We start from the raw sequence: 23,600 nt of genomic DNA, 5'->3' as shown, positions 1-23,600 counted from the left end.
ACGTGACCAGTGTAACTCCACATCATGTACAACCACAAGAATGGAAAGTTAGGCTCCATGTATGTATGTCAAAATATACTCTACTATCATCATAACTAAAAATTTTTTAAAATATGATTTATTACTTTCTAAGATTCTGAATGAAGACGTAAAATCATAGTGATCCAATCCCTGAGAATCCTTCCACCTAGGATTCATAATTTACAAATGATTCCAGGGGGTCAGGTCTTATTATACTTTGTAACCTTTCTCCCCATCACCCCCAGGACCCCACAGATGTGAATGGAATAAATAAAGTATTGACTAGCCTCTATCCTGTCCACACAAAGGCAAGCTCTGAGGATCAGTGGACCCCACAGCCATCAGCAGCTGTCCTGGATACTGTCATGCAGCCTAGCTGTGCCCTAATTCTGCCAGTGACAACAGATAACTCGGCCCGAAGGCAGGGAACTTAGAAATTGTCAACACCCACAAGACACAGAATGGCAGAGGCTTCCCTCTGAGCCAGGCTGGGCTTGTTGGGAGGGGGGGGGAGGAGGGAGCCCAGAGCACTTAGTGCTCCCTCAGGCCTCCCTGACTCCCGACGCCCCTGCTTTTCCTCTTCCTGGACAGAGGGCTACTGTCTGGAACAGAGGGAGGCCCTGTAGTCTCTCTGCCCTCTGCTATAGCCATGTGCAGAAAGCAAATCACTAGCAGCTGCCTGACTGGCTACCCTGTCCCCCACTCCCTCTCTGCCTCACACAGAGGACCTTCGAGAGTTAAGCGGATTTCATGCTATTTTCAAAGTCATTTTCCATGGGGTAAAGAAAATTTATACCATTAAACCTATTTTCTGCTGCTTCTCATCTCCCTAAAAGCTTCCCTCCTCTCCCATGAGATAAACGAGCAATGGGGACACTTAGGGACGCACCAGTGACATCCCACAGGTAACCTGGGTGGCACTAGCCAGGGATGTGGAGAAGAAATCACTCTGGAAGTTTCCTGTAAGAAGTAGGACAACAGCACCCAGGGCTGGAACAATTTCCCCTGCAAGCACTTTCTAAGCTTTGCTTCTCCGCCTTCCTGCTCCTTCCTAATAATTCAGAAACTTATGACAGACACCAAAGTGGGATGAGTTTGTTTTTTCTCCAGTGCCAGGGATTGAACCCAGGGCTTTGCATATGCTAGATAGGGCTCTATCACTGAGCCTCACCCCCAGGCCCTGGGATGAATCTTATTATTTATTTATTTTGGTGCCGGGGATTGACCCCGGGTACTTAACCACTGAACCATATCCCCTAGCCCCTTTTTGTATTTTATTTAGAGACAGGGTCTCAATGAGTTATTTAGGGCCTCATTAAGATAGTGAGGTTGGCTTTGAACTTGTGATCCTCCTCCTCAGCCTCCATGCACCGCCATGCGGGAGGGCAACCAGAATCACTTGAGGGGCAATAGAGGTTTTTTCCCATAGACCCCAGGCAGCATATGTTTCTCAGAGGAGAGTGAGACCTAAGTAGCTACATGTTGGAAGGAGCCAGGATGAGCTATGAGATTCCAAGGCACACCAGCACGTGCTCCCTTGTGATCCCACTGCACTCTTCCTGTGGAAGCCTCTGTCATGTCATGTCACACTTCAGCTGCCTGGAAACCAAAGCCTTGGAAAACACAAGGCTTGAGGCCAATGACTGTCTCCTTAGTTTACAGCATGCTCCACAGCTCATCAGAGAGTATAGGATGGGAGCCTGTGGTATCTGCCCGATCCCTAGACTAGCCAAGTACCTCAGCCATGGATGATTGAACCAGACTTGGCCTGGCCAGTGGCCAAGAGTATGACCTGTGATCAGCCAACAGTGTGCGGTCTTGTGAAGCCTGCAATGCTCCTAGGGTCCTGCTGGGAAGGGGATCTGGGGGACAGAACATTCTAGGCCAACTTGGCTTTCTGGCTAATTCAACTGATAATTGGATGCTATAGCAACCAGGGTAAAAAAAAAAAAAATGCCCAGATAAGAATGGGTTAGTGGAGAATGGGGAAATTAGCCCAGAGTGGCAGTTGGTAATATTGAGGCACTGTCAGACATCCAGGAGGGGAAGTTAGGATTTAAGGTGGGCACTCAGGACCCCAAAGTCACTAGCAATACCCCAGGACCTGAGTGCTGAACTCCAGAGACATTTCTGATGAGCCACCTCATGTGTCATGTACATAGAATCATCACCACCAAAATATAGGACCCCTTCTCCCAGAGGTAAGTGTAGAGATAATAGAGGGAAAAGTAATTATTCATGTTCCTCCAACTAGGTTTTCACAATGAAACCTTCATATTTAAAATCTTTGGAGGCCAGGCACAGTGGTGCACATCTGTAATTCCAGCAACTTGGGAAGCTGAAGCAGGAAGTTCAAGGTCAGCTTCATCAATTTATTGACACCATCTCAGAATAAAAAAGTAAAATTAAAAGGGCTGAGGATGAAGCACAGTGGTAGAGTGTCTCTAGGTTCAATCCCCTGTACCACTAAAAAAATAAACAAAATTTTTGGAACCAGTTGTTGCAGTCTGTTGGAAATGGATATAAAGCTAACTTCACATATTCTGTTTTCCTCCTTTATTCACACTTTGTGTATTTTACTGGAATCTTTCCCCATGTGTGTATCTAAGAAAGTGGTGCAAGAAAAAGATGCAAATAATTTCAACAAATGCCAACTTCAAAATCAGCATGAAACATTCTTAGCAAATATGGTCACGGCTTAGGTATCTGTGCCTTTCTAAGTAGATTATAAAGAAAACGGCTTTTCCACACAAGAATAATTTAACCCTACTCAAAAAACCTTTCCCAAATCAATAAATATTGAATACCATTTTTAATTGTTTTCCCAACAGAAGCTAAAATTTCTGCCATAGGTTGAGGACTCAGTGCTGACCTCTGACAAAAGGAACTTTCTGCCTTAAGGCAAGAGTATCTTTAGGGGCTGGGGTTGCGGCTCAGTGGTAGAGCACTTGCCTAGCATGTGTGAGACACTGGGTTTGATTCTCAGTACCACATATAAATAAATCAATCTCCATTGACATCTAAAAAAAATTTTATAGACATTTATATATGAGTATCTTTAACCTGGAGGACAACCTTGGGCCTTAGCTTCTCTCCCTAGAAAGTATGAATTGGACTCCAGGAGTTCTCCACTGGTCACCCCAGTTACTCTTACCATGTGCAGGGTATCATGCTTCAGGCATGACCAGAAATCCCATCTTCAGATGGAAAAAGTGAGGCACAAGGCCAGATAATTCCTCTCATGCACACATGTTGCCCTGCCATGTCTAATGCAGGAATCAGCCCATCTGGGTGGAACCCTGGAATCCACACCCCTCATAGGGCGAAATCCAGTGTGTTGGTGGTTGTCATTGTTTGCAGTGCCAAGATCTGAACCCAGAGCCTTGCAAATGCCAGGCAAGTGCTCTACCACTGAGCTACATCCCCAGCGCCATTATGGTTTTTAGACCCACTGTTCTAGGCATTGAGGGCCTGCTCTGGTGCTGAGTGACAGGAGGAAAGCACACACAAGAATGCAGAGCACCAGAGGTTGGGGCCAACCTCTGATGGCCAAACCAGTTGGACTGTGCACAATGAGAACCCGAGACTTTCTCTCTTGCTGCACCAGATTGCCATCTGCTGGCTGCAGACCGGCTATCATAGGCTAGAGAGCAACATGCCTGGGTCCCAATCCCTTCATGGAATCTTGAGAGATTCCATCAGTGGTGGTGTTTCCATGGAGACCCCAAGGTTTAGCCCAGAGTGTGAGACCAACAAGCATCAATAATGCCCCAGGTTTAGCGCTGTGGGAGGGAGAAAGCAGATAGGTGAAAAGGACATTTGGATGGGCACAACATAATTGAGAAAAATAAGCTGGAGAGGTGGTAAGGGACTGGATTCAGTTTGAATTTTGTACTAAGGGCAATGGGAAATCTAGCAATGAATCAGATTCAGGCGTTAGTAAGATCATTCTGGCCCTTGTCAGTGCCCAGGGCTAGAACAGGTAGTTTAAGTGGAGGCGGAGTCAATTTGAAAAGCATTCCAGTAACAATGATGAGAATAACTGCTGGCATAGAATTTGGAGTGGCTGTGACAATATAGAAAAAAAAAACAAACGCTCTTTTTAGAAATACTTAGGAAGAGTAATCAATTAGGTTTGATAAAACCAAATCCCAAAGGGTAACAGCAGGAAAGGTAATAGAGGCCCCACCCATCTCATTCATTTCTCCTTTAGCAAATTCATGCACCTACTGTGTACCAGCAACTAATCTACTACTGAAAATATAGTGATATAAGCAAGTCAGGGGAAAAAAATGCTTTTCAGGGAGCCTATGTTCTAATGGGCATAATGGCAGGGTGGTGGGAAGAAGTAGGGAGGTACACAATAACTAAACAAATAAACAAAAAAATCAGAGGGGAATGAAAACCACCTAGAGTCAGGCATGATGGTGCATGTCTATAATCCCAACATCTCGGGAGTTTGAAGCAGGAGGATCACAAGTTTGAGGCCAGTCTAGGTAACTTGGCTAGATCCTATCTTAAAATATAAAGGGGCTGTAGTTCAGCATTTGTCTAACATGTGTGAAGCAATGAGTTCATTCCTCAGTACCACATAAATATAAATAAAATAAAATATAAAAAATAATTTTTCAACTAAGTAAAATAAAAATTTTTTAAATAAAGGGCTGGAAGTGTGGCTCAGTGGCAAAACACCCTGGATTCAATCCCCAATGCCAAAAAAAAAAAAAAAAAAGTAAAAAGGGCTGGGGATATAGCTCAGTGGTAGCATGCCCCAGCATCGGGGATTCTACAGAATTTAAAAGGTTGGTATAATAGTGGCTCTCAGATATAAGCTTGCATTCCTAGACCAAAAGAACAAATGCAAAGGCCCATAGGGCAGAAGTGTAGCATGTTCAAGGTCAAATGCATCCAGTGTAGCTGGTGCAAGTGGGCAAGAGAGGAACAGAGGTGGGAGAGAGTCTGAGATCAGATTATAAAAATGTTCCTAAGGTGACTGCAAGGAATGTTAGGAATGAATTGGACTTCATAAAGGTCTCCGTGGCTGCTCTATGGAAATGAACTGTGAGGGCAAGAGAGGAAATGGGGTAGGGGCCAGTAAGAGAGGATGCTGGGTATAACTTGGAGTCAGGGTCCATTGCACAAGCTGATGGAATGAATGAGGGGTGAACAAAGAACAGAACCAAGAATGACTCCCAAGACCACAAGGACAGCCACTGCAGGAAATCTAAAGAGGAGGGAGTGCAGGAGGGAACTTCCTTGGTGATACTTCACCCCAACAGGAAAGGTCTGGGCTTATAGCCAGTTCCTGTGGACAGAGGGAGCATGCAAATTAAGCACTCCAGAGGTTCAGTTTCCCTGTCTACAAACTGGACCTGGCAGGCCTGGGCATAACACTGATGAACTAAACAGAAAGCACAGCAGGTAGACCGTCAGTGCAGGTCTGGCCTTGAGCACACCTATATGCCAGATTTTCCCATTGAGGGGAGGAGGCTTTCCAGGTGCCAGAATCATCTCCTCCACTGCTGCCACCACCAACCCAACCACCACCCACCACTGTGAAGGGCACAAGCTCCCCGCTACACACACACCTAAGGCGGGGATTGAACCCAGGGCCTCCTGCATAATAGGCAAGCACTCTGCTACTGAGCTATATGCCCTTTTAAATTTTTAGTTTGTGACAGGGTCTCACTAAATTGTTGAGGCCAGCCTCAAACTAGTAATCCTCCGGCTTCAGCTTTCTGGGTAGCTGGGATTACAGGCATGTGCCATCCCAGAGCTCAGCTTACCAAATGTCACTTCTAAATCCAATTCAAGGCAGTGTCTCCAAAGCAAGCCCCTTCATCCCCCAAGTCCTGGTCCTGAACATGTCTCATCAAGAGAAAAATGGTCACTTTCCATCCCCATAAACCAAAGAGGAAAATGGGAATAGGCAGTCACATCCTAGCAGAACAAATAAGACTGACCAAGGGCTGTGGGTACCACATCATTTTATTTCTTTGGTTTTCCAACTTCACTATTTAATAATAAAAATTCAGTCTTCCACCTGCCTGGCCCCCTTGCTGACCCTCATTGAAGTTGGCTCCGAGAGGAGGCTCAGCAGAAAGGCAGGGTCCCCAACAGCAGCCAGGCTGACAGAGGCTGGGAATCCCCAGCAGAAGAATCAGACCTTCCTCCCACCCCTTTCCACACTCTGCTTGGGACAGGCTGCACCTCAGTGGCCTTAGTGCCTCAGGGCCTTGGCTTAGAGGTCATCCATGACTCCTCCTGTGCGTTCCCGCTGCTGCTCATGTTGAGCCTGGCACCTTCTCCACTGGGGATATGAGGCAGAAGCTTGTCCCAGATTCAATTCTAATATTATTTTAGAAAACATCTTTGAGTAAAGAAGGTCCCACCCCCCAAAGAAACTGAAGGCATATATTCTGCCCACTGGGGACAGATGGCCATGCTATCATACTCCTCTTGCCCCCAGGAAAAGCTGAAAACAGCTTTAGCTACCTCTCTATACACCCCAAAAATATAGCTTTAAAGCTTCCAATGCTGGCAAGGGGGCCTGGCCAACCCACTTAAATCAAACAAAAACACAACAATACAAATATGACCAGCAAACAAGCAAAAAAGAACATCTGTGCTCCTACAGCTTTCTACAAGGGACCAGATGGCTGATTTCTGGTTCTCTGCCCTTAAGCCAGAAAATAACGCAAATATGCTCTTTTAGAGTTAGGATAGACACTGTGGGAGCCGGAGCAAAGGCATCCTGGCCAAGCCAGGGGTCATCTCAGGTCCTTGACCCTCTCCAAACTGGTCCCTCTTCCTCCCCAGCCCCTCTGCACTCCCATCAGCCATCAATCAGGGTGAGGCCCTCGTAGAGTGCCCGCTTCCACATGTAGTAGGTGGAGCGGGCAGTGAGGGGGAAAAGGGCACTGAACTCCTTGTAAGAGGGGAAGCTCTTGGACTGGAATCGCTTCTGCAAGAATAACTTGGCCTGGGCCTTGAACTTTGTGGTAGTGAGCATGTCCATCACCAGCACCTGGCCATCCTTGCCACCTGCCACTGACACCACAGATTGGCTTGAGAGGGACCCACCATGGGGCTCACTCTGAGCTGTGGCTCCCTCTCTAGGGGCCTCCTCTTTGGAAGGCCCTCCCTGGACCCCCTCTGGATCCTTTCCTGAAGAAGCCCCCAATGGCAGGGTGCCCACAGGTGGGGTCACTACAGTTGTCACATTCCTGCCAGCTTCTTTCTGTTTCTCCTCCCCTTCCTGCCCCTCTCTGCCCAAGGAAGAGGCTTGCCTCCGATATTTGGACAGGCCTCCAGGCCGACCCCGGTCCCTGGCAAGACTCTTCCAGACCCAAAAGAAGGAAGGTGACAGGCTAGGGTAGCGCAGGCGAAAGCGACAGAAGGGCAGATGCCCACTCAGCACCTGCTTGCAGGCGGCCCTGCGCAGGTCTCTCTGCCAGCGGGACAGGTGCATTCTCTGGGGTACGAGCTCCCGGGGTCGGAGGAGCTTCTCGCCTGTTGCTTTCCCTGTCCCCTCCCCCACCTCATCCTTCCAAGGGAGCAGGGCCCCTTCCCCACCAGATACTAGTTGGGGAGTTCCTGCAGCTGGGAGGGACGGGGCTGGCTTGAAGCTGGGGTTCCTCCGGAGGGCCTTTCGCCGCCAGTTGTAGTAAGTGGACCTTGAGATGCCAGGGAACCTGCGTTTGAAGCAGCGATAGGGTACCAGGGTGTTCAGGGAGATGCATTGCTCCAGGTACAACTTGGCCCGCTGCATTAAGACCATTCCAGGGCTTGCCACCATCAGTGGGGAGTGCCCCGGGCCCTCGGCAGCCCTCTGCCCTGGCAGCTTCTCCACGGCCAGCACCTCCTTTGGGGCTGGGGCTAGGGTTGAACAAGAGGCAGAGCCCAGCAGCTCATGCTTCCAGGCATAATAGGTGGAGCGGGAGATCTCAGGGAACCGCTGGAGGAACTGCTGCAGTGGCACGAGGCCCCCACGGTGGAAGCTGTCCTGCAGGAAGTGCTTGGCGGAGAAGCGGGTGGCCACCTTCCGCCGATGCTCCTGGGACTGCCGCCGCCAGCGGTAGAAGGTGCTCTTAGTAATGCTAAAGCGATCGCCCAGGTGGGAGTAACTGAGGCCGGGGTCCCGGTTAAGCAACTCAAGGGTCTTGGCGGGTGTGGCGGGTGGTGGCAGTGTGGCCTGGGCTGGAGGAGTGGAGGCTAGCCCCGAAGAACCATCAGCCTCCACCTCCTCCAGTCCTACCACAGGGGCAAAGTACTGGTGGCGGAAGAGGTGCCTGGTGAGGGGCTGGCCAGCCCACATGATGTGCAGTGTGGAGGGCATGTTGTCGCAGCGACGGGGTCGGATGACGCGGTTAAAGTAGGGCCGGATCTTGAGGTTGCGCATGGGGTAGATGGAGTATATGTTGCGCTGAAGGACGGAGGCGAGGGCGTACAGGTGCCACACATTGCAAAAGCTATTCGGGAAGCAGGTGGCCTTGACGTCCGCATCAAAGATGGCTTCCAGCGTGGCAGATGGCAGGCTGGTCATCTCGGGGGACTCCTCGGAGCACAGGGAGTAGCGCACGGCCTGCAGCATCACCTTGGAGTCGATCATGCCCTGGAGGTAATAGTGTCGGTGCAGCAGCATCTCCACCACCGTGCGAGCCCGCAGCTCCAAGCTGAGGCCAGCGTCGCCCCACAGCAGCATGCTGGCCGCCTCGAACAGCAGGCTGCCCTCGCCCTTGCACACCAGTGGCAGCATATTCTGTGGAGCATCCTCTGGGTACAGGCTCAGGGCCACCGAGTCCACCTCCAACACCTGGAGACCAGTGCCCTCCTTCCGGCAGGTGGGGAGAGTGAAGGATGACAGCACCTGCTTGGCCTCCAGGGCGGCACTAACCAGACCCTCCAGGCCCTCGGACTCCACTGCCTCCTGCAGCTCCCTCAGTACCTGCTGCACCAGCTGGTCCCGAGAAGTCATCCTGACAGGGCAGAGGACAGAGGGCAGAGGTTAGGAAGAAGTACCCACATGACACCTAGCAATGGTACCTCATCCACTCCTGTACTTTTCCCCTGCAGCTGGTGTCCATCTGTTCTCATTTCCCCACAGCAGGTAACAGCTACCTGCCTCCTTGGGTTTGTTTAGTCACTCACTGGTACTGAGGAAGAGCATGGTCCCTGGAACTTGGCTTTGAATCTTGGCTCTGATCTGAGCTTGGCCACCTTAGGTAAGCCACATAACATCCTATGCTTCTGCTTCCTTTTCTGCAAAATGGGGATAATACATAATTTATCTGATAAAATTGGGTTTTTATTTTATTTTTTATTTGTAGCTGGACGCAATACCTTGATTTTATTTACTTATTTTTATGTGGTGTTGGGGATCGAACCCAGGGCCTTACACATCCTAGGCGAGCACTCTACCACTAAGCCACAACCCCAGCCCTATCTTATAAAATTGTTATATGCATAATTGAAATAATGAAAGTAATGAATGGAAATACAGATTTATATATACAGTCATCTTAAGAACAGTGCATGGCACAGAGAAAAGTAGTTATAATATATTGTTATATAGTATAATATGTATTATACAGGGCTATGGCTACAATACAGAAATAAAAGTGGTACTGCTATACTTGGTAAAGACTTACAATCACATATCAAAATAGGTCTGCCTTTTCCTAGAACAGTGATTCTCAAAGTAGGCTCTCATGACGCCTCAGCATTCTGAGACTATTTCAGAGGGTCTGCAAATTAAACTATCTTCATAACGTTACTAAGCTATAAATTTAACACTAAGGTATTATTTGCCTTTTTGCTATACTATCATTTGTATAAAATTGTGTTATCATGAATCAAAGTAATGCCTGTCATTGTTCTTCATCATGCACTCACTTAAAAAAGAAAAAAATGTAAAGACTAGTTTCACTTAGGAACATCCTTAATGAAGCAGTGAAGATTATTGGTTTTAGCTAGGCATAGTGGCACACGCCTATATTCCCAGCAACTCTGGAAGTTGAGGCAGGAGGACTACAAGTTTGAGGCCAGCATCAACAACTTAATGAGACCCTGTCTCAAAATAATAAAATTGAGCTGGGCACAGTGGCACACACCTGTAATCCCAGTGACTCAGGAGGCTGAGGCAGGAGGATCAAGAGTTCAAAGCCAGCCTCAGGAACTTCGAGGCACTAGACAACTCAGTGAGATCCTGTCTCTAAATAAAATACAAAAGAGGGCTAGGGGATATGGTTCAGTGGTAGAGTGCCCCTGAGTTCAATCCTTGGTATCCCCCCACCAAAAATAATAGCAACAACAATAAAAATGACTAGGATGTCATTCAGTGGTGAAGTGCCCCTAGGTTAAATCCATAGTTCAAAACAAAAAGTCATGCACTTTGAGTTTTGGTGTGTTTTTAAAAATCCACTGAAAAAGCTATCAAAGTATGCTTCCTTAGCAAGCCTCCGGCATGCTTAGGTCTGCAGTGACCCTGTCGCATTCCTACAGTGCTTGCCTGTACAGTTTTGAAATGGATTGAGGCCTTGCCCTACCCCTATCCAGAGCAAGGTTATAGGAACTTCAGACAATCAAAGAAAAAAGAAAAAAAATATGCTTCCTTTTTCCATCTACAAATCTGAGTAAAGTTGTGTTTTCTTCATTTACTTCTACCAAAACAAGGTATCAAAATAAACCAATTAAGGGCTGGGGTTGTGGCTCAGCGGTACAGCGCTCGCCTAGCACATGCGAGGCCCTGGGTTCCATCCTCAGCACCACATATAAATAAACAAAATAAAGTAAAAAAATAAATAAATAAACCAATTATAGAGACATATACAAGAATCTACTTATGTTCTATTAAACCAGATATTACAGATACTTGAAAAAAATGTAAAATAATGAATTCTACTACTTTAGTTTTCCAGCCTGGAAAAGTTGTTGTTTTTCTAGGAGGGAAGGGGGATACCAGGGATTGAACCCAGGGGCACTTAACCACTGAGCCACATCCACATCCCCAGCCTCAGATACAATTTTGCTAAGTTGCTAAGGCTGACTTTGATCTTGTGATCCTTCTGCCTCAGCTTCCTGAGCAGCTAAGCTACAGGTGTGTGCCATGGTGCCTGGGGAGTCCTCAGATTTTAAGCACACATGGTGGTGTGTGCTTAAAATCAGGAGATCAAGTTTTGAGAATTGCTGCCCTAGAACAAAGGCAGTCTTTTCAAAAGGGCTGCAAGTCTACCCATAGTGCAGATCATAATCTCATAACTAGGATTTATTAAATATGCATTATTTGCCATGCAATGTTCTAACCTTGACAGCAGGACTTTAAAGCAGATAGTACAATTATCCCCAATTCACAGGTAGACAAACTGAGGCACTTGAAGACCGTCTAATTTGTTGTGAACCCACAAGTTAGTGAGGTGGCCAGTAGCTGAAATTAGATGCTCCTTAGGACCTGGGATTCATCTTCTATTTAAACCACCAACCCCCTTTTCAATGCAAACTAATCCTAATTTCAGTGTTCAAATGCAGATGAAGCATAGTGGTAACCTTGTTTTGTTTTTTTCTGTTGTTTTTTTTTTTCTGGGTTTTTTTTTTTTTTTTTGGTAAAGGGAGACAGGGTCTCACAGAGTTGCTTAGCACCTCACCTTTGCTGTGGTTGGCTTTGAACTCTAGATCCTCCTGTCTCAGCCTCCCAAACTGCTGGGATTACAGGCATGTGCCACCACACCTGGCCCTTTTTATTTTTTGAGACAGGGTCTCCCTAAATTACTTAGGGCCTTGTACAAGTGCAACAACAAAAAGAAATAAAGGATTGGGGATGCAGCTTTGTGCTAGAGCTGCTGGTGTAGCATATATAAGGCCCTGGTTTCAATTCCCAGTATCAAAAAAGGGGGGAAAAAGGGGTGTGGGGGGGAACCATTATCCTTTCTGATTTCTCAGATCTTTTTTCTCAGAGTTCAATGCTCTAATTAGTCTTAAATTTATATACTGTTTAGGTATACACATTTTTTGGCTCAAACTGTTCACATAAAAGGGATGTTATTTGAGGGTCAAGAGAGGTGGCACATGCCTGTAATCCCAGGTAGCCAGGAGTCTGAGGCAGGAAGATGGCAAGTCAATTTAGTGAGACCTGTCTCAAAATTAAAAAGGGCTGGGATGTAGCTCAACGGTAGAGCATCTCTGGCTTCATTCCCCAATACCACCCCCCAAAAAAGGAGGGGTGTGTGATGTGTTTGAATGTAAATTATGATTCAGTAAAAAATAATCTTAAAGCACCAAAGAAACATCTACCAGAATTTTACTTGATAATCATAGAGAAGGAAAACCTTTTAAACTTTGGTAATCAGAATCACCTTTGGAAAAATTTCTAGGCTACAGAGATGTTTTAAATGTGTATAACTCAGTGGTAGCATACACAAGGCCCTGGGTTTGATCTCTAATGCTGTTTTAAAAAACTGTTTAATAACAAGTCTTATAACCTCTCGCCAAATATCAATTGGTATAGGGCTCATCAGATATTATTTAATCTGTATTTGGGTTTTTCATCTATCCATCTTCTATGCACTTTATAGTTACTTTTAAAAAATCTATTATTTTTGTTTGGAATTAAGAGATGAACTTCAGTCCTTAGTAAAAAGAATACATATGCAATTAAAAAAAATTGAACTCTGAGAATAAACTGCACATAGAAGAACTTTATCACTCTGGCAGACAATCATCCCAACAAACAAGTTTGTGGTTTTTCTGTTTTTCTGCATGATGTCACTTGATGAACACCATTATACCACTACATATGAATGACTGCTCTGCCAGACACTGTGCAAATAAAATTAGGAAAATAGCCACCATTTACTGTCTGCTCACTATATGCATTTAATTTAGGTAATTCAACTAAATTTAATAAAAAAAAAAGAGGAGGGAGCAATTAATTTAAATTGTCGGGCTGAGGATGTGGCTCAAGCGGTAGCGCGCTCGACTAGCATGTGTGCGGCCCGGGTTCGATCCTCAGCACCACATACAAAGATGTTGTGTCCGCCGAAAACTAAAAAATAAATATTAAAAAATTCTCTCTCTCAAACTCACTCTCTTAAAAAATAAATAAATAAATTGTGTAGGTGATTTTTCCTGCTCTTCCAATCAAGGATAGCCTGCTTCCTGAGCAGAGAATGATATTCCATCGGTGATTACAAATTTCTGTGGACTTTTGTGGGGGTGAACATTTGAATTTCTGGGTTTGGGGAGGTACTTTTGTTGATGTGGGGGTCTCACCTTCCCTCCATCATAACTATCAACCCTGCCCCATTCGCACATCACTTTCCCTAGAAGGCAGAACTCAGAGGGAGAAGGGAAAAAAAGGAGTCTCAGGGAGTTAAATTAAGTAATTTTTCCAAGACCATCCACTATCAAAAGCTACAAAACGTAAGCAGTCTGATTCCAGAACTCCCGTCCTAACCACTATAGTTCCAACACATCCCCCCAATTCTCAGGTTCTGAAGGACCTTGCTTTGAGACCAACCTAGTCATTGTATAGATTTTTTTAAAAATGAGGTCCTGAAAGATAAAATTGACTTGCCTGAATTGATGCAGCACTGTCCAGATTCTTCCAACAGTGTCCAGATATGCCACACTTCCTCTTGGACAAATCCCACCCTTTCCCACCCTACCTCGTCCCACCCTACCTCCTCTTCCCAGTCCCACCCAGTTCAACCCTCCACCCTATCTCATTCCTTCCAATTCCCCAAAGAAGTGAAAAGTTTAGGTAAGACCCTACTTCTTTCTGGCTTCCTTAAAAGCCTGCTAAGAAAAAGCAGCCCCCTGGAGATTGTACACCAACCTCACCCCTCAGCCATGCAAAATGGGCCGGCCTGCCAGCAATGCGGGCTAAGTGGGAAGGGCGGGCAAGGGCTGCACGGGGAAGCCCTTCATCCTTAAGTAGATGATTGGGGATGGGGTTCAGGTGCAAGACCTCTTTCTGGAAGTGCAATACAAAGCCCTCGGACCGCTGCCAGGTGCGTTCAGGGAAGGAGATACAGAAAGTGGGAACTAATCTAAGGACTTGGCCCAGCTGGCCTCTGCTGGCCCCTCTTGAAAGGGATCTTAAAAGGCTTCAAACAAGGAGGCAAACACCCTCCAATTACACAGGCTTCTCTGCTTCCCTGGCCTGAAATTAGCAGGGAAGATGTAAAGATTGGGTATCCAAAGTGTCCAGCCAGCATCTTAGCACCTCAGATGGACTCTGGGGATAAGGATGGAATGAACACAGACTCCCAAAGCCTCATCTTCACCAAGGCTGACTTCCTCCTCCTTGTTGCAAGCAGTTGGGGGTCTGGGAGCCCAGTTCAGGTGTTTAGCTCCTGAGTTTTAAAAGGCTGAGCCAGGGCTCTGGGTAGGATGTTAGAAGGAGGGGCTCTCCTCTGGGCTCTAGAATAAACCCCTTCACCACCGGCCACAGCCTGGACTCTGTGTAGCTCACCACCTAGGATCCTCCCTTTTCTCCCTGTCCCTCCCAAAGCAGGCTCTGCAGTCAACCAAACCCAACAAGCATGCGTGCCACGCAGGTCTCAGGCCTCAGTAAGGCCATGAGGTGAGATTCTCCCCTGGACAGCTGCCTTCTCACCCTGCCTGGCTCTGTGCCTGGGCGACTGACTGCACACCACCAGGGGCCGAGGGACTGCCAGCCATCTTGGTTCACGCCACTGTGTTCTGGAGACCCGGCTGGGCATAAGCGAACACTGGGTCCGTTAGATGTTACTTTCCTACCACTAAGGGTAGCTGTGCACCTAGAGTCACCGGAATAGGCCTGGGGCCACCAAGTCAACCAGACCTCAGGAGTTCCCAAGTTCAGTTGACCACTCGTCTGGAAGGGAGGGAGTAGGGGAAGCGCAGCCTATTCGGGGAAGCAGCACAGGCACAAATTGCCTGGGAGTGCCAGGAGGCAGAGAGTGGCAGGGGAGAGAGCTGACCGACCTGGGGCAGCTGAGACAGGCACCCACCCTGGGAAACTCAGGCAGTGTGGGGAGGGGCCCAGGCAAGACCCCAGCCTTGGGTGGGGAGGGGAGATAGGCAGGCCAGTGGGGGTGGGGATGGGGATGGGGATGGATGTGGGGGTGGGGAGAAGGAGAACTTGAAACAATACCTTGCCTCCTCGCCCCCGCCCCCCCCCCCCACACACACACACACACGCAGCATCTTCATGGGGCCACCTCTTGACTTGGACCCTTTGGTGTTCCGAGGCCATTTCCCACACTCATGGGGCCTCCAGGCTGTAGGAGGCACCCAGCCTGCCTAGTTTTTAGAAAAAGTCCTGGTTTACTGACCTCAAGGGTGGCCCAGAGCCCTAGGGGGCGTCCACTTCTCTCTCCACCTTCCAGCCTGGAACATTTACATCACCCTGCAGAGAAAGGCCTTCCTGGGCAGCGTCCCCAGGCGAGCGAGCTTCACTCCCACTCCAGAACCAGTCTCATATCTGTAGTGGACAATTGAGCATGGACGTCTACAACCAACTGGCCAGTGGGGAAGCAGTTTAGGCCACTCCCCCCCAGGAAATCGCCCACCCTCCAGGGCTCTGGTCCCAAGATGAAAGAAGTGCAAATTCGGGGGTCACTTCCAATGGTAAAGTGATAGCAGCTATTGTCTTATCCACTCTCCCCAGCTGGGGGTGTTAAAGTGCTCTAACCCAGCTCTGAAACAGATCCCAAGCTACCCAGGGAAAACTTGAAAGAAAGTTGAAAGATTTCCAAAGAGTTTGGGGGGAGGGGAGGGGAGGAGAAAGTTTTTGATAGAAAGACCTAAGAGAAAAGTTTGTGGCCAGGCTTAGGGGAGAGGCGGGGGTGAGAGCTTGGTTGGATCCAGGAAACCAGTGGTGGAGGATTGGTTAAAGAAGGTCTTTGGAGCTCTCGGAACCCCTAAAATGCATCTCTGCCTAAGTCAGCTCCCCTAACCCTGGCCCTACAAAACAGGAAGAAGCAGACAGGCTGGGGAACAACTCACTGCCCCCTGAATTGGTGCAGGCACATTCCCTTCCAGGTTTCCACCATTCTCAGAGTATCCCCAAGGTTTCGGGCTCAACATCCCTTGTTCCCAAAGCATGCCTGGGTGAAAGCAGCATCATTCAGGGGTCTGGGAGCCTGTCCCAGACCACCTAACTCTGAGTCCCACAGAAAGGAGAGACTGTGTGGCACCTGGGACTTCAGTCCCTCCCTGCAGCCTACCTGGGACCCAGGGGCTTCAAAAATCCCCCCGGGGGGGGGGGGGGGGGGAACTAATTGCATCTGCAGGTCTACACCTCGGTTGGCTGGGGGTGGTTAAGGGCTGTGCTCAGCCTGGAGTGGTAGCTCCCCTCCAGCTCTCCGGCCTGCCTTTAACCCTTTGTAGTGCTGGAGCTACTGGATTCTTTCCTGGGCTTCCAGCTCCACCCACCTCCCCCCTGTAGTGCCTTGATCACTGTAAAACACCGCCCCAGGATCCATTATGTCTGACTGCATTGTTATCATTCTCTACTCTTCCAATCTTGAAAGCTACCTAATCACCAAATTCAAAATCCTTTCTCAAACACCCCAGTTCCTAGGAGCGTTGGATGAGGGGCGGCCCTATAGGAGCTCAAGTGCAGGGTCGGCTTCACCAACTCACCAGTCCCACCTACCATGACAGTGGCCTGAGGCGATGGTTTAGCTGGTTTCAAGGACTTCGATTTGAATGCTAACCCTTCCCATTACTAGGCCTTAAGCAAATTGTTAGCCCTTGGAACCCACGGTTAATGGGACATAATGGTATTCCAGTCATTGGGTACATTCAATGAAATGATAAATGTAATGTATTTTGGACTCTGATGACCCAAAGGGCATATATCCTAGTCCTCAGCCTCTCTGGTCCGTGTGAAGTTATTTTCAAGTTTAATATAAGTACGCAGCATTTTAAAAGTTTCAGAGATGAGTGGGTTTTCTCCTAGAAGGAGATGGAATACAAGACTTTTTCTTGCCACTTTCTATTGTTTGACAATGCTCCTGCATTGCCTGCTATCATTTAAAAAAGCAATGAAGATGATTGAAAATTCTATAAAGGACTATAATGGAATCTTTAAAAGTGTTTTTTGTAAAAAAAAAAACTTATAGTGAAAAAAAGGTTTTTTGCTCTTTCATTACAAAAGTAAGAGTGTTATTTATAGAATAATTGGGAAAATTTTGAAAGGAGTAGAAGAAAAAAATTACCTGTAATCTCATTATCTGAAGAGCTATTATGAACATCTTGGTATGTTTTGTTCTAATCTAGCTTTTTTTATATATTTAGAATTACATGAGCTAAGCATTCTCCTTACAAAAGATTCATATGGTACAGAGTAAAAAATAGAGAATGGAGCCAGTTCACCCTTTTCTGTTCCCAACAAGTTCCCCTCTTTATTCCAATCTGCCAGTTCTTTTTCTGTGCCTCTTCATCTTTTTGGAGTGACATATACATGTATACTTCTTTAGTTTCTCTGTATATTTTCATTCTATGTTAAACATTTTAAAAACTACTTTTGGATTAAAATGTATAATATGTGCATAGTATATCATATCTATAATGTATAAATAAAACATAAATGATATTCAAAATAAAATGCTTGTAAAAAGTCTGGATCAAAATTTATAAAAGGACTTAGAATTCAAAGGTCAGCTCTGTTACCTGGCTACAGTTTCTCTCTCCCATGTTATACTAGTGTAGCATCCCAAAAATAGATTAAATAAGCAAGTCAGAGAAAGGGAGAAAAAGAGAATGATTTTATTTTTTTCTGTACTTAAAAGCACAATGGCAGTATACTAAACATTTTTATGTGCCTTGCATTTTTTACTTTATTTTTTTTATCCAGAGTTACCACTGTCCAGTGAAATTTCATGATAATCCCACATGTACTTTTACACTGAGGCAGGAAGATCATGAGTTCAAGACCAGCCTCAGCAATTTAGTGAGGCCCTAAACAACTTAGCAAGACCCTGTCTCTAAATAAAATATAAAAAAGGGCTTAATAGTTAAGCATCCCTGGGTTAAATCCCCAGTACCAAAAAGAAAGCTAAAAGAGGGGTTGGGATGGGGGTATAGCTCTGTGATAGAATTTTTGTATAGCATATCCAAGGTCCTAGGTTCAATCCCCAGCACAAAAAGAATACAAGTAAGAGAAACAGGTAGGCTGGGTATGGTGGCCAACTCCTGTAATTCCAGTGACTAGATAGGCTGAGGCAGAAAGTTCCAGGCCAGCCTCAACAATTTAGCAAGGCTTTAAGCAACTTAGCAAGACTCTGTTTCCAAATAAATAAATAAAAAGGACTGGGGAGGTAGCTCACTGATAAAATGCCCCTGGGTTTAACCCCCAGTATACCTCAACTTAAAAAAAGAGGAATTAATTTTTACCATATATTTATTTAAAATAATAAAGCCAAAATATGATCATTTTTACAGGAAGTGGAATTCCTGTAAAATTCCAATATAAACAATTATTGAGATATTTTGCATTTTTCCCTGTTTATTTGACATAAACATTTGGATCTACATTCCTTTTTTGTATGCTAAGTCTTCAAACTCTGGTGTGCATTTTACACTTAAAGCACATCTCAATGTGCTAGGCCCTGGCCTGGGTTTGATCCTCAGCAGGACAAAAAGGAAGGAGGGAGGGAGGAAGGAAATCTCAATTAGGGCTAACACATTTCAAAGGCTCCTCAGCTACACATTCCTGGTGGCTTCTATACTAGCATAGACCTTCACATAACATGAATTCTGCTTTATGCATGGACATAATTCATTGGTCCAATCCCTCTGCCAATGAACATTTAAGTCCTTTCCATCCTTTGCTAATTAATCTATGCTACATTGGGTAACAACCGTGTAACTACTTAGATCTTCCACAACTATAGGTATAGCAGTACTTCCAAATTGTATATGTGGTAGTGATTTGTACAGTTTAGATTTTTCAAATTTTGTCTTTAGAAGTTTTATCAGTTTATTTTTCTAAAAATAAAGTATTGAAGTACAGCTTCCCTACCATAGTCAGTATACTATGTCATCAAAAAAAAAAAAAATTGGGGGGGCTGGGGATGTGGCTCAAGCGGCAGCGCGCTCGCCTAGCATGTGTGCGACCCGGGTTCAATCCTCAGCACCACATACAAACTAAGATGTTGTGTTAGCCAAATACTAAAAAATAAATATTAAAATTCTCTCTCTCTCTCTCTCCCACTCTCTCCCTCTCTCTCACTCTTTAAAAAAAAAAAAAATTTTTTTTTTAATCCTTGCCAATCTAATAGGTAAAAAATTAGTACCTCAGTTTTTGTTTGTTTATTTGGTTGGTTGATTGGTTGGTACTTGTTGTTGTACTGGAAATTGAACCCAGGGGTGCTCTACCACTGAGCTATATTCCCAGTCTTTTTTATTTTTTTTTTATTTTGAGCCAGGATCTCAAATTGCCCAGGCTGTCTTCCAACTTGCCCAGATGCCCAGGCTGATCCCCCCAAATCAACTGGGATTGCAGATAGGCCCACATCCAACCTCAACTGCCTTGCTCCACCACACCCAGACCAGAGTTCCTGTTCCTAAGTACAAGCAAAGGTAAACTATTCATTTGTGTTTTGAATGCGCCTAAAACTAAAGCCTAAGTAAATTCAAATGGAGAAAACCACAAAACATTCCAGATAAATAAACACTGAAGTCCCTCTGGAAGTTGTTAGCATTAAGATCTCAAATCAAGAGGGTAGAAAAAATCCTCAAAGAAGAGAGAGAAAGAGGGGGGAAAGAAAAAACAAACAAAAAACACCTTTTAGAGACAGCTGAAGGAAAAAAAAGCAAACAAGCAGAAAGAAAGATCTAGAGAGAATATTTTAAGAAGGAAGTGGCTAATTGGCTAATTGTGTCACCTGCTGCTGCTGTGTGTGAGTAGATCTGTATAAACCAACCTGCAAAAACAATCAAGTTCAAGCAAAAACCTACATCTAACAATTCCAGTTTTGCAAAAACCCATCTAATATAAGTAACTGTACCCATATATTCAGTGAGTAAATATGGGAGGTTAAATGAAGCAAAAGGGGAAATCCTGGTAAGGTTTGTGGGAAGAAGTGTCTTTTTTTTATTTGCCCACTTCAGGTTCTATTGGTTTGGTTTTGTTTTTTTACTTTAGTTGTTTGTGTTGTTTTTGTTTTTGCTGTGCTGGGGGATCTAACCCAGGGCCTTACACATGCTCGAAAAGAACTCTATCACTGAGCTACAAACCCAGTTCTTATTCTTCTAATTTTTAATTTTAATTTTTTTTTATTCTTTGTGGTAATTTGCATTTTTTACCACAAGAACACATTCTTTTTGTTTGTTTGCTACTGAGGATTGAACTCAGGGGCTGCCTACCAGTGAGCTACTTCCCCAGTCCTTCTCATTTTTGATTCTGAGACAAAGTCTTGCTGAATTACCCAGGCTGACCTTGAACTTGAGATCTTCCCATCTCAGCCTCCTAAATAGCTGAGATTAAGAGTGTGTAAACCTGCATTACCTCTTTTTGTAAATAAATAAAAATGGGAGAAACTAGTATTTAAGGCCATTTATCTTCAAAATTTATGAACCTACATAGAATAGTGATTAAGAGCTCTGGTTTCCACTGGGAAAGGTGGCGCACACCTATAATCCCAGCTACTCTAGAAGCTGGGGTAGGAGGATTTCAAGTCCAAGGCCAGCCTGAGCAACTTAGTGTAGACCCCGTCTCAAAATGAAAAAAACTTAGGATCTATGACTCTGTGAATATAGCTCAGTGGCAGAGCACCCCTGGATTTAATCCCTGCTACTACAAATTTTAAAAAATCAACTTTTAAAGGCTGGGGATATATCTCAGTTGGTAGAGTGCCTGCCTTGAATACACAAGGCCCTGGGTTCAATCCCCAGCACCACACAAAAAATAAATAAAATAAAGTTTAAATTCTTTTTTTTAAATATTTATTCATTTACTTTTAGGTGAACACAATATCTTCATTTTATTTTTATATGGTGCTGAGGATCGAACCCAGTGCCTCACGCATACTAGGTGAGTGCTCTACCTCTGAGCCACAACCACAGCCCAAAGTTTAAATTCTTTAAAAAAGAGAGAGAGAGAGAGAGAGAGAGAGAGAGAGAGAGAGAGAGATGCTTAAAAAAAATCAAACCAGACAGAGATGTCACACTTATACCACATTAGAACTCATGTCACTGAATCGATTTTTCTGTGTCACACTTTGGACCTCCACTGGAAGTGATTCTAAGAAATTGTTATCTGTTGCTACAGTCAAGTGTATAGAACCACGTCCTGTACCGAGGTGCTCATGGGTGGCTGTGTAATGTGGAAGATGGTTCTTGTCAGAATTTTCATGTATATCTCTCTGATCCCTAGTTCATTTCAATTTCTTTGTCCTTTTTCTTGTCTTTTTTTTCTTTTTTTGTGGTGCTGGGGATTGAACCCAGAGCCTCGCCCGTGCTAGGCCTCGTGCACGTTCTGTCACTGAACTACATTCCCATTGCATCATTGTCTTCAGTTTCTAATTTTGAGCTTTACAGTACACATAGCAAACAGTGTATACATTGTTAATGAATAAATAGACCTGTAATGGGACATTTAGTATTTTGGGGGGTGGGTTACCTGGGATTGAACTCAGGGGCACTCAGATCGCTGAGCCACATCCCTAGCCCTATTTTGAATTTTATTTAGAGACAGGGTCTCACTGAGTTGCTGAGTGGCTTGATGTTGCTGAGGCTGGCTTTGAACACATGACCCTCCTGCCTCAGCTTCCTGACCCGCTGGGATTACAAGCATGCTCCTGGCAACACTTATTCATTTGGCCTATGGAATATGAGCCTGTAAAATTGGAAAACAGGGATGGAATGTGGCTCTGTAGGAGAGCGCTTGCCTAGCATATGTGAGGCCAGAGTTCAATTCCTAGCACCAAAAAAAAAAAAAAAAAAAAAAGCTGGCTGCAGTGGTGCTCAGCAGCTGGGCAACAGGATCATCATAAATTCAAAGCCTGCTTGAGCAATATAGCCAAATGGTTAGACCCCACCTGGGTTCAACCCCTGGTACCAAAAAAAAAAAAGGAGAGAGAAAATGGGAAACAGTGTCATCTCCATTTTTTTCCCCCTATGACATAGTCTCACTATGTTGCCCAGACTGGTGGGTTTTTGTGTTTTTGTTTTGTTTTGTTTTGTTTTTGGTGCCCAAGAGTAAACCCAGAGGTGCTTAACCACTGAGCTGTAATCCCAGCCCTTTTTATTTTTATTTTTATTTTTTTTTTTGGTTTTGGTTTTGGAGTTTTGGGTTTTTTGTTTGTTTGTTTGTTTGTTTTTTGAGTCAGGGTCTTGCTAAATTGCTAAATGGTTCTTGTCAGAATTTTCATGTATATTGCTTAGACACACACACACACAAAATTAGTTTTAAAAAGTCTCTGTAGTCATCCCTGTGAAGAGCATTGTATCATTAAACACCTGTTTATCAGCAAAAAATAAATGACTAAATAAATTGCTTAGACACTCACTAGGTTGCTGAGGCTGACATTGAATTTCCTGACATTGATCCTCCTGTCTCAGCCTCTGGAGCTGCTGAGATTACAGGTGTGCACCACAACACCTGGAGTGTGCTGATCTATTTGGAAACAGTGCCTTTGTGAGTTCTTTCAAACTCAAGATCACAAAAAGCTGTATATTTGTACAAACCAAATGGCTTTGGTGGGGGGACGTTGTATTTGGTTGTGTGTGTATGTGTGTGTGTGTGTGTGTGTACATGGTACTGGAGACAACCCAGGACTTTGTGCAGACTTTGGGTAGTTTTTTGTTCTTCATGAACTTTTCTGGGTGCCTTTCTTTCTTGACCTTAGCTGCTACTAGGCAAGTTCACAACCCAGCCCTATGCATAGAGTGCCTCTGACTGGCATTCTGAGGGCTGTGACTATAAGCACAGTTTCTGGAACCACACTGCTTGCATTCAGATCCCACTTGCTACCTGTGTGAACATAACTTCTTTTTTCAGACCCTGTTTCAAAATAAACTGCCTCAGTTTCTTCATTTGTTAAATGACAATTGTAACTGCAATTATCTCATAGAATCATTGTAAAGATTAAATGAAGTCAGACACGGTGGTGCATATATGTAAGCTCTGGAGGCTGAGGCAGGAGGATCACAAATGCAAAGCTAGGGCTGGGGATGTGGCTCAAGCGGTAGCACGCTCGCCTGGCATGCGTGCGGCCCGGGTTCGATCCTCAGCACCACATACCAACAAAGATGTTGTGTCCGCCGAGAACTAAAAAATAAATATTAAAAAAAAATTCTCTCTCTCTCTCTCTCTCTCTCTCTCTCTCTCTCTCTCTCTCTCTCTCTCCCTCCCTCCTCTCTCACTCTCTCTTTAAAAAAAAAAAAAATGCAAAGCTAGTCTCAGTAATTTAGTGAGGCCCTAAGCAACTTAGTGAGACCCTATCTCTAAATAAAAATAAATAAATAAACAGGGCTGGGGATGTGGCTTGGTGGTTAAGCGCCTCTGAGTTCAATCTCTAGTATCAAAAAGGAGAGAGAGAGAATATTGCTTCTGCCTCCCAGGAAAGGCTCTATCCATGGAGGAGATA

At 45.2% G+C, this 23,600-nt stretch overlaps 1 protein-coding gene and 1 non-coding gene across 2 annotated transcripts; one reads left to right on the top strand and one right to left on the bottom strand.

The window, feature by feature from the left end:
- Positions 1-6,059: 6,059 nt before the first annotated feature.
- Vrtn (vertebrae development associated) lies at positions 6,060-8,998 on the bottom strand. Its single transcript, XM_005321232.3, has one exon. The coding sequence runs from the start codon at positions 8,996-8,998 to the stop codon at positions 6,857-6,859; it is 2,142 nt and encodes a 713-aa protein (XP_005321289.2). The 3' UTR covers positions 6,060-6,856.
- Positions 8,999-10,471: 1,473 nt separating this feature from the next.
- LOC144378267 (small nucleolar RNA SNORA9) lies at positions 10,472-10,606 on the top strand. Its single transcript, XR_013439973.1, has one exon. It is a non-coding gene; the product is annotated as a small nucleolar RNA SNORA9 (small nucleolar RNA).
- The last annotated feature ends 12,994 nt before the right edge of the window (positions 10,607-23,600 follow it).

Source organism: Ictidomys tridecemlineatus, chromosome 5 (genome assembly GCF_052094955.1).
Source record: "Ictidomys tridecemlineatus isolate mIctTri1 chromosome 5, mIctTri1.hap1, whole genome shotgun sequence".
Classification (NCBI taxonomy): domain Eukaryota; kingdom Metazoa; phylum Chordata; class Mammalia; order Rodentia; family Sciuridae; genus Ictidomys; species Ictidomys tridecemlineatus.
The sequence above is the reverse complement of the archived record's forward strand: the minus strand, read 5'-3'. Positions and strand labels throughout refer to the sequence as shown.